The sequence below is a fragment of the Lissotriton helveticus genome, chromosome 8 (assembly GCF_964261635.1).
Source record: "Lissotriton helveticus chromosome 8, aLisHel1.1, whole genome shotgun sequence".
NCBI classification, from domain to species: domain Eukaryota; kingdom Metazoa; phylum Chordata; class Amphibia; order Caudata; family Salamandridae; genus Lissotriton; species Lissotriton helveticus.
Window position 1 is genome coordinate 207827626 of NC_136069.1, and position 15711 is coordinate 207843336.

The 15711-nt window shown below is 46.2% G+C and overlaps 1 protein-coding gene across 1 annotated transcript in view; it reads right to left on the minus strand.

Annotated features, from left to right (window-relative positions):
- Nucleotides 1-828: 828 nt before the first annotated feature.
- MRPS6 (mitochondrial ribosomal protein S6) overlaps nt 829-15711 on the minus strand; it is a 198544-nt gene continuing 183661 nt past the window's right edge. The window contains exon 3 of the mRNA XM_078656929.1: nt 829-1172. Coding sequence (XP_078513055.1) covers nt 989-1172 — 184 coding nt within the window. The 3' untranslated portion in view covers nt 829-988. The remainder of the gene's footprint in view (nt 1173-15711) is intronic.

Sequence of the window (15711 nt, forward strand, 5' to 3'; positions counted from 1 at the left end):
TCCTTGACACTGGATCTAGCAACACCCTGCAACCAGGATTTAAGGTACTTTGTTGAGCGGACCTAACTTGGTCCCTATATCCAGCCCGCACTCCATCGCGGTGCGGCTGAACTTGTGACTTTACCCCGGTCCGGCTTGACCAGTTAACAACAGTTGAAGCTCTGTGCTTCCAAGCACTATTTTTATCTAAATAATTAAAATTGCATATCTCCTGCTCTACTAACTGGGTTTTTGTCGTTTTGGTCTCAATTTATTAAAATATCATCTATTTTTCTAAATTGATGTGGGAGATTTCATTGTCTCTAAGTTAAGTCTGACTGTTTGTGCTAAACTACCAGAGGGTTAACATAGGTTAATTTGGGGTTTGCTTCTGACTTCACCATGACAGGCTTTTCAGTTGCTGCTTGACTAGGGTTTCACTCCTCTCCACTAGTAATTCAATTACCTACAGTATCCCTATATAGAACATAAATGGATTCCTCCAGAGACCCAATATCTCAAAACAGCAATCAAGCAAACCTGCAAATACTCAAGTAGTTTTTTTCTGAACACTCTTGGAACTAACTGCAGTAGATGATTGAAGAAGCAATACCCAAGAGGTCACAAGGGGCCTCTTAAGTAACACCCACCTTCTCTACCCCAAAAGCAACATAATTCAACAGTAGAGTTAATTAACAGGAACAAATGATATTACATTTCCAATTGTGATAGATAGTTTGTATCTACTCTGAAGATAGGTAGTGAAACGTTCTTTGCTGAATACTGTTCAAATAATAATGTAGTCACATTAGGCATCTCACCAAACAGACATAATGACTAGCCATTAGCTAAATATTTTGTGCATATTTATTATTTAAGAGGAGTACACAATTTGTGCATTTTTTTTTATTTTGAAAACACATTTTTTAAAGTTTATTAAAAAAGTTATTACAAGAAGATAAGTCCCTAGAAAGGGTAAACCGGGAGATGCATCAGGAAGAGCAGGCATTCATTTCTTCTTTCCGTATAACTTGGCCGCATAGTCGACAGGGACCATGCCTAAACATTCTTGTTCTGATTTTTTGTCATCCTGCTTTAAGACTGTTGGCCGGATCACATCAATGTCACGTGCTAAGTGGTCCAACACACTTGGGATGATTGTAGGCGGTGCATTAAAATCCACAAGAAAATACCTGCATGGAAACAAAAAGTGTCACAAATGCCATTACTTCAAGGTAAGGTTGCTCCATGATTCCCAGAAACACTAGTAATACTAACCAGATGCTCTACCATTGTCTCAAGCAGTTCGCATTTTTTGCTACACCTGATAACCAGTGTCAAACACATAACAAACAGCCAATTCATGTTGAAAGAAACATATGTAGTAGCTTAAAAAAATCTTACATGTTCAGTCATGTAAAATAAGAGATGATGAGCAACGCTACTCATGTAAAAACCCATAAATTATGATCTTGTGTGTTAATTAGTTTCAAAAAGCTACTCTGCAATTAGAATATAAAATCACAATTATAATGCAAAAAAAGTTATGCACCACCGTTTCAAATGTCACTACCTAGAAAAAAAATACAAATATTCAAAGCATACGCTGGCATGCAGACTTTCCAACTCCCAACTCATGAAGAAAGCATGAAAAGGCACTTGGGCTGTGTAGGTCACAGACTCCGCAAGCCTGCATCAAACACTACCAGGTAAGCCCTAACCCGGAACCCTCAAGGGAAAAGGAAAAGAGGAAGGCCAAGAAACACCTACTGTCAAGGGCTTAAGGCTGCTTACAAGGAGATGTGTTACACCTGGAGTCAGATTGAAAGAAAAGCCCAGCACAGAGATAGCTGGAGAGTCCCAGTTGATGGCCTGCACCCCAGAAGAGGTAGTAGGCACAAGTAAGTAATATCGTTTGTATGATGTGGTACAGTATTGTAATGTATGGATTGGTCGGATTTTAACATAGGAGCACTAGATCATGGTTGAGTTTGGAAAACATACGGCTAGCAACTTTCAATAAATCTCTTGACCACTATGAAATGCTTGTGATGACGTTCTATAAATATTTTGTGATGATATTCTATAAAGTACTAGCAGTCATTAGTAAATTCAAGCTCCTCCAACCTTATTCTTAGAAAACTGTTTTTTGAGTGGCACTATTTGCAAATAAGTGCATCTTCTACGTGAGATATAGCATATTAGCTAGATGGAGCAATTTTACCAACCAGTACGCACTATTCTAAATTGCCTCATGTCTTACTATAGTTAAAAAACATACGAATAAGCTAAGTGTAGTCTTAACAATATGGCTGGCTTTTTATTTTGTAACGGCTATCATGAGCCAATAATATACAGCCTGATTCATCAAGGGGCCGTTTTGCGAGCCCCTAATAGCGAATCATAGCGATTCGCTATTGAGGACTCGCAAAACGGTATTCATGTAGGAATTGCTAAATAAATAGCGATTCCTACACATTCCTTATTTGCGAGTAGCAAATTGCTACTCGCAAATAAGGAATAACTCCCCATTCATTCCTATGGGCCAAAAGGCCCATAGGAATGAATGGGGAGTATCCCTTATTTGCGAGTAGCAATTTGCTACTCACAAATAAGATAGCGATTTTAAGGGTGCCAGGGGTGTCCAAAGGACACCCTGTAGCACCACTTAAATGCACATTTGAACAGGTGTTGCGCACACACATGTCCAAAGGACATGTGTGTGTGTAACATGCAAAAGAAAAAAATGCACTAAAGTGCTTTTTACACTATTTTTGCAATTTACCACCAAGTCAGACTTGGTGGTAAATTGAGACCAAATATTGCGATTTCGCTATTTCTAATTGGTTGATGAATTGCATTTAAGGAATCTCTATTAGAGATTCCTTAAATCCAATTCCTCGCAAATATGCGAATTCTTAAATAGCGATTTTTGCATTTGGGATGATGAATCCCAAATGCAAAAATTGCACTTGCAAAAGTCAAGATTCTGAGAATCTTGCCCTTTGCGAGTGCAATTTAGCTTGATGAATCAGGCTGATAGTGTTTTGTCAGATTTCCCAATGCTATGTACTGTGGTATACCGCAAAAGTAGAGTGGTCACATATATCACTAAGTATTAGTCACTTATTACAACAAAACTACTGAATGGATTTTCATGAAATACCAAAAAGGATCCTCTACAGACCATGATCTATATTCCTGGCAAATTTCATGAAAATTCTTTCAGCCCTTTTGCCACTACATCTGTGTAACCAATCCATGGAAAATACATTGGTGAAAAAAGTTGTTTTGAGACCTCCTGTTTTCTTTGCACCTTCTTAAGTAATCACCACCAGACTTTGCATTATCCACCAATGTAGCAAAAGGTATATGTCTGCAAAGTTTTGTGGAGATTCGCCAAGTGATGGCAAAGTTATTACCTATCAAAAATCAGAGGAATTCCTATCTCTCGGAATTCTAACTATAACTACAGAATGCCTACCGCCACTGGGTAGTTATAGTTAGGTCACCATTTCCGTAGAGCATGTTTTTTTTTGTGTTGCTACTAACTATGGAACCATTTGAAGCAAAACATTAAAAAAAGGCTCTGTTTTGTCTAGTTTGTGCATGGAAAGTGTCGGGTGCTCCATCAAGGTGGGGGTAGGGGGTTGCGAGAAAAAGGGGGTCCCAAACGGAAAATCCCCAAGCATTTTCCATAGATTTCTTTAAGAAGCACTACCACAAAAACTGCTGAACGGAATTACACCAAATTTGGCAGGAAGCTAGATCTTGGTTTGCAGATTCTTCTTCTTGTGATTTGGTGTAAAACTGTTCAGTAGTTTTTGAGACACTAAGGTTCAAAATATCAATATAGCTGGATGGTTGAGTTTGAGGGACTGTTGTGAGAGTCCCTCAAACTAAATTTTAAAAAACAGGCCTCTGATTGGCTCAGGGAGCTTTTTTGAGTGAGTGCTCTGAGTGGCTGCAAGCATAATGCTGGAAGCCATTAAGGGACTCAGGGACTTATTCCCATGTCCTGATGTTATTTATAAAAATATATATAAGGGGGTAGGGCAGGGATACCCTACCTCTCTAGACCCCATGGCTAAGGGGCGGCGACAGCAGTATGCAGGGAGCCGGCTGGGCAACTGCGGGGCCCTGGGTCTCCCTCCACTGCATCTAAAGTGTGTATGGGGTAGCCCTGTGTGGGCACCATGGCACTTACCTAAATTAAACTCAGGCCATGGACGATGGGGTCCCTGGGGCTAAAATAGGCTTGGGGAGCAGGGGGTCACGTGGCCCCTCTCCCCTATGAAAAAAAATACATCCCAAGGTTCTCCCTTCTAATTGCTGCAGAGTATGCAAAGGCACCAAATCACATGCAGCATCTGTCTGTTTGGCCCCGCCCTTCCACATTAGTAGTTATGTAACTGTGTTTCCTGCCATTTTCCAGGCTGATGTGTTTTCTTTACAATTCACTGAAAAAAAAGGCTAGGCACTGCAGCAACCCTTTTAGAAGCGGCTGTCTCTAGTTGGCAGAGGTATACACTTCTGACAAATAGGGACACACCTTTTCCAGTCAGGGCAAGGGGATCACACGCTTAGATAACCCCTGCTCACCCCCTTGGTAGCTTGGCAAAGCAGACAGGCTTATCTCAGAGGCAGTGCGTTAAGCATTTATGACCACATACAGTAATAAAGTGAATACACTACAAATGGACACGACACAGTAGTATTATAAAAATAAGGATTTTTATATAAGGCTTAGCACAAGACCAAATAACGACAAAAATATACCACAATCTTAATAAATACTCTTGGAAGGAAAAATAAGAGTTCAAGCATAGTTTCTTCTTAGCACAAAGTCTTTAGTATCAAAAGCAACTCTTCTTCTCTAAAACACAGTTCTTGGCAACAATGTAACCCACACGGGAGTCACACGACGTCGAGGCAAAGTTAATCCAAAGGTTCGGCGTCGACCGCGAGGAGCGCTACGTCGAGCCCGGAGTCGCACAGACCCCCTTCAACACAGTACCTTGGAAAAGTGAAGCACTCGATGATCAGCGGCGTCGAGATGTCCGGCGTCGCGTCTTCGGCGTCGATCGGGCCTCGGAGTCGGGGCGATCTGCAGCGGCGTCGACCGAAGTCAGGCAGGAGCAGCGCTCACGAGATGAAGCAGGATACGGCGTTGTCGATGTCGATGTTGCAAGAGTGAGCAGCGCTCACGGCGTCGAGAGGGCTCGAAGTCGATGCGATCAGCAGCGGTGCAGACATGAGGTCACTTGGAGCTGGAGCCGAACTCACTACTCACTGGCGTTGTTGCTGGCGTCGATCGGGCCCGGCGGCCGGCGTCGAGGAAGCGGGACACTGGAGCCGTTACTCACGATGTCGAGCTGGATTCGGCGGCGTCCGTCGGCGTCGAGATTGCTGGATTCTTTCAGAGGTGCTGGATTCACAAGTTCCAGCAAACAGCACTTTAAGCAGATGAAGTCCTTTAGCCCTGTGACTTCAACAGGAGACTGGCACTCTTCCAGCCCTTGGAGATTTTCTTAGCAAAGATTGAGAGTACACACACAGTTCCGCTCTCCTGGTTCCTTGGCAAAAATAAAGAAGCAATGCAGGATTCCCCCAACAAACAGCACTCTGGCAGAAGGGGTAGGCAGTCCTTAGATCAGCAGGCTTCTTGTCCTTGGTTCAGGTTTCCTTGTCAGAAGTGATCTAAATTCTTGGTTCAGGGGTCCTTCTCTTATACCCCTTTTTGGCTTTGATCCCTTTGTCCATGCAGGGGAATTTCCCCCCATCTTGGGTTTGTTGTGGGTGTTGCCAGGCCGAAGCACCTGGCCTATTCACTGTGCAGGGCAGAGTCTTCAGCCGCCCAGCAGGAGCGGAGCCAGCATTGTCACTGGCAGGGGCAGGGCCATCAGTTGCCCGGCAGGAGGTGGGTCAGGAAAGTCCCAGGCAGGCACAGAGTCATCAGTCGCCTGGCAGGGGGGCGGAGCCAGCATTGTATCAGGCAGGGCAGGCTATCAGGAGCTACTCTTCCCCTACTCTCAATGCAAATGCCCCACTCATCCCACACTGACTCATTCAGACCTCCGGAGCCACCCAGCTCCTGTCACACGCACACCAGAACCAGCAGAGACCGGTAGACAGTTAGACAAGAAAATAGCTACTTTCTAAAAGTGCTATTTTCAAACACAGAGTCCAAAAACCATCCACACAAACGGATGCGTTATTAAACCCTGAGTTCAGGGATACCAAACTCGACATTGCACCATGCTCCCCGAGCCCGCTAGGATTATAGCATTAATAATCCTGGCAGCCCATTCTAACTGATGGAGAGCAGGTTACCTTACACTAGTGAAAAACGAATATGGCTGTAATTCACTATTAGGACATGCCAACCTTGTCAGGCTTGTCCTACCTTATGCTTACAAGGCACCCTGCCCGTGGGCCTACCATAGGGGTGACTAACATGAAGTTAAGGGAAGGTTTAGGGACTGGCAAGTAGGTGTACTTGCACAGTCTGCGTGACAGTACCAGACTGCACGTGGTCTAGCAATGGTAGACCTTCAGACATACTTTTACTAGGCCGCTCTTGTGGGTGGCACAACACGTGCTGCAGGCCCACTAGCAGCATTTGTATTTACAAGCCCTGGCACTCCTGGTGCACTCTACTAGGGACTGACAGTAAACCAAATAAGCCAAACATGGAATTCAATCAATAGAGCAATTTCACATAGGGAGCACTTGCACTGTGGCACTGATCAGCAGTGGCACAGTGCCCAAAGCATTTACCAGCAAAAACATCGTAAACAGAGGAGGCAAACAGAAAAAATGGAGGAGAGACTCATGCCAATGATGCCAGGTCTAACACGTGTCCCCTCCAGCTGAAATGTGGGGAGAACTACCCTTACCCTAGGGAGTCCTCATCACTAAGGCGGAAAAATCTGGACAGACCATCAGCATTGGCGTGATCTGTGCCATGGCGGTGTTCCACCGTGAAGTCCATCCCCTGTAGGGAAATGGACCACCTCAACAGCTTTGGGTTCTCACCCCTCATCTGCATCAACCATCTGAGGGGCCTGTGGTCTGTCTGAACCCGGAAGTGAGTCCCAAACAGGTAGGGTCTTAGCTTCTTCAGCGCCCAGACCACAGCAAATGCTTCTCTCTCTATCGCACTCCACCTCTGTTCCCTGGGAAGTAACCTCCTACTGATGAAGGCTACAGGTAAGTCTCGGCCCTCTTCATTCACCTGAGCTAGAACAGCCCCCACGCCATGCTCTGAAGCGTCCGTCTGGACAACAAATTCTTTAGAAAAGTCGGGTGCCTGGAGTATGGGTGCTGTGCACATTGCAGTTTTCAGGGTGTCAAAGGCCGTCTGACAGGCGTCAGTCCAGATCACAAGTCGTGGCTGCTTCCTGGAAGTCAGCGAAGTCAAGGGGTGCACAATGTTACCATAATCCTTGACGAACCTCCTGTAATAACCCGTGAGACCCAAGAAGGCTCTCACCTGAGTCTGGGTTTTGGGCGGTGCCCATGCCAGGATGGTATCAATCTTGGGTTGCAGGGGGGCCACCTTGCCGCTCCCTACTTGGTGCCCCAAGTACACCACTGAACCCTGCCCAATCTGGCACTTACTGGCTTTGATTGTGAGGCCTGCTCTGCGCAGGGCCAACAACACTTCCTGGAGGTGGTGCAAGTGTTCCTCCCAGCTGGTGCTGAACACTGCGATGTCGTCCAGGTAGGCGGCACTGAAATCCTCCAGTCCAGCCAAGACCTGGTTGACCAACCTCTGGAAGGTGGCAGGGGCATTCTTCATCCCAAAGGGCATAACCCGGAATTGGTAGTGCCCATCTGGTGTGGAGAATGCTGACCTCTCTTTTGCCCCATCAGTCAAGGCGATCTGCCAGTACCCAGACGTTAGATCAAACGTACTAAGGTACCGGGCAGCCCCTAACCGATCTATGAGCTCATCAGCTCTGGGGATGGGGTGCGCGTCAGTCTTTGTGACTGAATTGAGTCCTCGGTAATCCACACAGAACCGAAGTTCCGGTGAAGCACCAGGCGCTGCAGCCTTTGGGACCAAGACCACTGGGCTGGCCCAAGGACTGCTAGAGGACTCAACCACCCCTAAGGCAAACATTTTGGAGACCTCCTCCTTGATGTATGCTCTGACCTTGTCAGTCACTCTGTAAGCCTTGTGCTTGACAGGAGTGCTGTCCCCGGTGTCCACATCATGGACACACCACTGAGTGACACCAGGAATCAAGGAAAACAGATCAGGGAATTGTCCCAACAATTGGCGACAATCCTGCTGCTGTTCAGGGGTCAGTGTGTCAGAGAGGACAACACCATCCACTGACCCATCTTGCTCTTTTGCAGACAGGAGGTCAGGAAGAGGCTCACTCTCCTTCTCCATTCCAGCATCTGTAGCTAGGAGCATGCCCACTTCGGACCTTTCTAAGTGGGGCTTTAACCGGTTGACATGCAGGACCCTCAAGGGGTTCCTGGGAGATTCCAAGTCCACCATGTAGGTGACATCGCTCTTTTTCTCCACAACCTTAAATGGTCCAGTCCACCTGTCCTTGAGCGCACAAGGTTCCACAGGGGACATAACCCAAACTTTCTGTCCAGGCTGAAGCTCTACCAGAGTGGCCTTCTGGTCGTACCACCGCTTCATCTCCTCCTGGCTGGCCTCCAGATTTGCCTGAGCAAGATCTCTGAAGCGCCTAGTCTGGTTCCTAAAGGCCAGCATGTAACTGTATACATCCTGGGGAGGTTTCCTGGGAGATTGCTCCCAGCCTTCTTTGACCAGACTCAAAGGTCCTCTTACCGGGTGTCCATACAAAAGCTCAAAGGGGCTGAACCCTATAGACTTCTGCGGCACCTCACGGTAAGCAAACAACAGGCATGGCAAGAGGACGTCCCATTTACGCCTCATTGGTTCTTCAAGACCCATAATCATGCCTTTAAGGGTACGGTTGAATCTCTCAACCAACCCATTACCTTGAGGGTGGTAAGGAGTGGTGAACTTGTAAGTTATCCCACACTCCTTCCACAGAGACTTCATATAGTTGGAAATGAAGTTGGTGCCCTGGTCTGACACCACCTCTCTGGGGAACCCCATTCGGGAGAAAACACCCATCAGTGCCCGTCCCACCACGGGGGCCGTCACTGTTCTGAGAGGGATGGCTTGGTCCACCAAGACCAGGATGAACCTGTTGCCCAGGGCTGTCTTGGGGTCCAGGGGCCCAACAATGTCAATCCCCACCCGGTCAAAGGGGGTACTGACCACGGGAAAAGGTTGGAGGGGAGCCTTCTGCTTCCGCCCGCTTTTCCCACTTGCCTGGCAAGTTTGACAGGTCTTGCAATGGATATCTGTATCCCTTCTCATCTGAGCGGCCAATAAAAATGGGTGACAAGCCTGTCATAGGTCTTGTCCTGCCCCAGATGTCCAGCTAAAGGAACGTCATGAGCCAAACCCAGTAGGAAGGCTCTGAAGCGCTGGGGTACCACCAGCACACGGGCTGACCCAGGCTCAGCAGCCTTAGGCTTGCTATACAGGAGGTCGTTCTCCCAGTAAACAAAATGTGACCCTGACTGATCACCTGAGGTTTGGGCTGAGGCCTGCTGCCTCATACCCACAAGAGAAGGGCACACTTTCTGTTCTGCACAGAATTCTTCCCTGGAGGGACCACCATCCTGCTGCCAGTGGGGCAGGACTCCCAGTTCAGCAACTTGTTCACCTGTGGGTTCCAGGGCATACCCCTCAAGGTCTGCCTCCTCCTGGACCACGGGAACTATGGGGGACGGTTTCCCGCGCCCCCTGCCTCTTCTCTTCACAGCTGGGTCCTGGGCCATACTTTCAGGCTCCAGAACCCCATCAACACCCTTACTTGCTGTCATGGATCGAGTGGTTGCACACACCCACTCTGGCACACCCAACATTTTCAAATGTGTCTCCCTCTCCACCTTAGCCCAAGGGGAGTCTTCCAAATCATTGCCCAGGAGACAATCAACAGGCATGGCGGGCCTTACAGCAACTTGAAGAGTGCCTGAAACTCCCCCCCATTCAAAGGAAACTTGAGCTACCTCACACTCTCTCTGGGAGTTGTCAGCAGCTATCACAGGGTAGAATGCGTGGGGAACAACCTGCTCTCTGGACACCAAGTGACACTTGACAGCTGTCACACTCGCTCCGGTGTCTCTGAGAGCTTCCACTCTATGGCCATTAATGGTCACCCACTGCCTATATTTCTTAGTGTTACTAGGCAGCGGGGGTGGAGGGACCAATTCCATGTCTCCTAGAGAGACCAGGGACATCTCTGCGGGACCCTCCCCACCATGGGCAACCATCTCCTCCCCTCCCAGGCCTACACTCGCCAACTGACGGGGGGCGGCACGGGGTGGTGCACTAGAGTTCTTCAAGGGACACTGGGGATCATAAAACCGGTGTCCCACCTGCTTACAAGCGAAGCAGGTCGTTGGGCCCCTACGAACAGGTTTACCTGTCGGGGCCTCTGATTTCTTCTCTGGGGGAGGATGGGAACCCTTCCCCTGGTTCCCTTGGGGATTACTTTGGGGCCCTTTCTGGAACTCCCTCTGTTTACCCTTGTCCCCCCCATTCTTCTGCTGGGGACCCTGCCCACCTTTGGCTGAGTCTCCCACTGGACCCTTGTGGACCCTGGTACTGACCCAGCGGTCCGCCTCCTCAGCAAGTTTTCTAGGGTTAGATATCTTGCTATCAATAAGGTGCTGGCGCAGCTCTGGAAAACAGTTATTAGACAAGTGCTCCCAAGCAAACAAATCATAAAGAGCATCATAACTTTCCACTTTGCTGCCCTTTACCCAACCATCCATGGCTCTGCAAAAATATGACACATATTCCACCCACGTGGTACCAGGCAACTTCTTACATTCTCTAAAGGCCTGTCTGTACTTTTCTGGGGTTAGGCCATACCTTATCATTAAAGCATCCTTCATATGAGCATAAGACATCCTATCCTCAACAGGCATGTCTAACAGGGTATCTCTTCCCTCATTCACAAAGCGACCCCACAACCCCGCTCCCCAATCCTTCTCAGGGACCCGGTGGGCCAACAATGCTAACTCATATGCTTTAAACCATTGACCAATATCCTCATTCTTCTGAAAATCTTTGATCACATCTTTGGGAAAATAAAACCTACTTTCTACAGGCACAGATGGGATGCTGCCACCAGAGGGATTCAATTCTAACTCTTTAGCTTTGAGCTCCAACTCCCTCATCCTGGTATCACGCTCAAAAGCTAACTTCTCTCTTTCAAACTCTAACCTTTTGATCTCCATATCAGCTTCTCTCCTGCCTCTTGCATTCTCTATTTCCAACTGCCCATCTATCTTAAGTTTTGCCATCTCCATGTTGTATGCTCTCTCCTTCGCCCTTTCTTCTTTTTCTTCAGGAGAAAGACCTTTGGAGGAAACACTGCTGCCGGGAGGGGATGTGGGCCCATTCACTGGCACGTCCTCCTCCACTTCCCCTGGCAGTACCACCACCGGATCAGAGGAATCTCTGGCCTCTAACCAGGCCTGCAATGCTTTGAGATATTCTGGTTTGTTTTTGCAGCCTGTGGTAGGAACTTTAAATTGCTTGCAAAAGGATTTCAGATCCTGTAACTTGTAATCCTTTATCTTACTCCTATCAAACTCCTCCACAACAACAGGGGTAGTGACTCCGGCATCACTCATGGTCAAAACTGGCAGTTTCAAAAATCAAGCTTCAGGAAAGCGGAGAACAAAAATAGAATATCCAACCAAGTAGATTGTGAATGCGCTATGGTCTGCTTTCACTATGTAGCGTACACTAATCACTGCACATGGGTCATAAATGCAAAGTTCAAATCCTCACCGCTGACCCACCAATGTTAGAAGCAGCTGTCTCTAGTTGGCAGAGGTATACACTTCTGACAAATAGGGACACACCTTTTCCAGTCAGGGCAAGGGGATCACACGCTTAGATAACCCCTGCTCACCCCCTTGGTAGCTTGGCAAAGCAGACAGGCTTATCTCAGAGGCAGTGCGTTAAGCATTTATGACCACATACAGTAATAAAGTGAATACACTACAAATGGACACGACACAGTAGTATTATAAAAATAAGGATTTTTATATAAGGCTTAGCACAAGACCAAATAACGACAAAAATATACCACAATCTTAATAAATACTCTTGGAAGGAAAAATAAGAGTTCAAGCGTAGTTTCTTCTTAGCACAAAGTCTTTAGTATCAAAAGCAACTCTTCTTCTCTAAAACACAGTTCTTGGCAACAATGTAACCCACACGGGAGTCACACGACGTCGAGGCAAAGTTAATCCAAAGGTTCGGCGTCGACCGCGAGGAGCGCTACGTCGAGCCCGGAGTCGCACAGACCCCCTTCAACACAGTACCTTGGAAAAGTGAAGCACTCGATGATCAGCGGTGTCGAGATGTCCGGCGTCGCGTCTTCGGCGTCGATCGGGCCTCGGAGTCGGGGCGATCTGCAGCGGCGTCGACCGAAGTCAGGCAGGAGCAGCGCTCACGAGATGAAGCAGGATACGGCGTCGTCGATGTCGATGTTGCAAGAGTGAGCAGCGCTCACGGCATCGAGAGGGCTCGAAGTCGATGCGATCAGCAGCGGTGCAGACACGAGGTCACTTGGAGCTGGAGCCGAACTCACTACTCACTGGCGTTGTTGCTGGCGTCGATCGGGCCCGGCGGCCGGCGTCGAGGAAGCGGGACACTGGAGCCGTTACTCACGATGTCGAGCTGGATTCGGCGGCGTCCGTCGGCGTCGAGATTGCTGGATTCTTTCAGAGGTGCTGGATTCACAAGTTCCAGCAAACAGCACTTTAAGCAGATGAAGTCCTTTAGCCCTGTGACTTCAACAGGAGACTGGCACTCTTCCAGCCCTTGGAGATTTTCTTAGCAAAGATTGAGAGTACACACACAGTTCCTCTCTCCTGGTTCCTTGGCAAAAATAAAGAAGCAATGCAGGATTCCCCCAACAAACAGCACTCTGGCAGAAGGGGTAGGCAGTCCGTGCACCGTGAGCACTCAGCCCTTCCGGTGCACTGTTAGTTTTTTACCCGGGATAAAGTAAGCGAAAAACTACAATAATGGCCGCAATGTTTGACACCAGATACACTTTAAATCTAATTAATGCCGCCAATACCCAATAATTCAATTAACAACGGTATATATAGTACTCAGTAGCCTCCGTGTGGTTGTCATTTCCAGTGAAGCGGACGCCAACCACACGAAGGGATTACGAGCCAGAATAGAGGTAAGAACGCCCGAAACACCCTGTTAGATGTAGCAGAGTCGAGTGAGGGTAATGAAAGCATTCCCGTTTAGTAGAAGAGTGAGCTCGCAGTGTTAGCGAGATGTCAGGGGCAACTCTTAGAGTAAATAGCTTAAGGAGTGCCCGTATAATTGAAAGGAGGAATTAGGACACTGATAATTCAAATGGGGAACTAGGTGCATAAGGGGATACCCACGCATTTCCCTGCTGTAAATGATTAAAATAAATACGAACAAAGTTTGAATTAGACTATCAGGCAATAATGGCCTGTGTCTATCTGTTAATATTGTTTGTGAGAATAAGACAGCGTCTAACTGCCCATACTAAACTAATATCTTTGCCTTACGTTTGTTATGCCCCATGAATAGCTCTCAAAAATCAAAAAAAGGAGCGAGGCTGGTCTCAGGCAAGCAAGCGCAGTGACAACAAACTCTAGAAACGTCAGGACTACCAACTCAATGAGCAAAAAGCCTTGAAAACTGACACGATTTACAAGATCGGTAGGTATAAATCTGGCATGTTGGATACTAATATTTCCCTAAATATGTTTCAGCTCCTAAAAAATACATCATATTCTCTCCATTTAAGATTATTGTCACGTGACTACATAGAGGAGTACAGACCTCATGAAAAGTACGGCACTTGGAGATGACATCATCAATATCGCATCATTGATTATATGCTTTTAATAAACTATACAAGTAAGTGCAGCATAGCATTATGCAACTGACCCGAGAATTGAAAATATAAATAATGTAAAAATAACTAAAAGGAAATTATGATTATAGATCACTGACGGCCGTGAATTGATAAACACGTGCTACCAGACAAACTAAAGAACAACACGTCCCAGAAAACCACTCGAGGGACACCCTTTTCTTAAATTTAAAGTAAGGAAATTCTGTTGTAAATATGAAGTATTAAGTCCACCACTAGGTTAAAATCTCAAATTAGGAATTCCGCACTAATAACATGCATTCTATTCATTTTTTCAGAAAGAAGATGTAAACCTGTTTTTAACTTATTCTGTCCTGATGAAGGTGCACCAAGTATAATACACGCACCGAAACGCGTCGACTCTTTGGACTATTTTAAATTATGAAAAAATGTCTTTTATTTGATTCGTTGTATTACTGTATTTTAAATATTGAATGCATATTATAATAGTGGTGACTCTGTGTTAGATAACCGTAACACCGAATTGTTAGCCATTAGACATATACCTGTACCAGAGTAACCACCACAGTGCTAAATTACAATGTGTATTTAAAATGTATGCCTAAATATGAATTTCTATAAAATAAACTTTGAGTAAAAAGTATAAAACAACCTAGTGTGGAGACTTAAATCTAGACTTCTTGAATTTGTCAATTTCAAATGTTAAATATAGCTAATCGCTACGGATAGGCCTCATGGTCACCTTGTGAATTAATTACCCAGAAAGGAATTTTTTCTTTGTTTTTACCTATAGACCCAGTCCTTTCTGGTCCTTGGGAAACTCTCTTCTTTTGAGAAATTGTTCAACAGCTCTTGTAGCTGGAGAGTAGGTGCTTAACCAAATGGACACTTTACGTACCTTCGGGTTCACAGAGGACCAATTTAAACAACTAATAGGTGATTCCTCAAAAACTATTAGTTCCTTAACATTATCCAATAAGGATGATGAAAAATGGAACAAATTATGGAACCTGAAGAAAAAGATGATACGTACTGAACTTCATTCGGAGTTCATTATCCAATACTGTAGGAAGGGGATTATCCCCGTGGGACTTCAAATTAAGAACGAACCAGGCCTGTTCGTGACTAACGAGAAGTTCAAGGAAAGCTGGACCCTAATCGCGAATAGGTGTAGTCGCGACTGGATGTTGCTTATAATAGAGACCGCACAAGCCATTATCATTATAGAAAGAGAGGAGATAGAAACCTTAGAGAAACAACTTAATGAGAGCACCGCATTGGAAGATGCGAAAAAAATACTAGACGAGATTAAGGAAGATATCAGTGGCTACCAAGAGTATATGATCAACAAAAAAACTAACAAGTTACGTAAAGATGTAGCTAATTACAAAAATGAACTAGTATATCCGTATACTCAAAAAGACTATTACGACCAACCAGCCCCCACAGAATATAATGGTAAACATTTCAACTATAATAGAAATAGGTACTTTAGAAAAAATGTTACTTTCTCAGACACCTCATATAACAGCTCGGAATCAGAGGGTGAGAGAAACTCTGACTCCAGAAACAGGACAGAGGATAGAGAAGGAGCACAGGGCTCTAATAGAGAATACCAACCGGCTTTTTTAGGCCAGCAACAGAGACGCCAGCAGAGGGGTTTCAGAACACGGGGGAGGGGACGTCAGGGAAATCAACAGACAGGGGGGATCATGAGGAGACCCTACATGCGAACTCGCAGTCAAAAAGA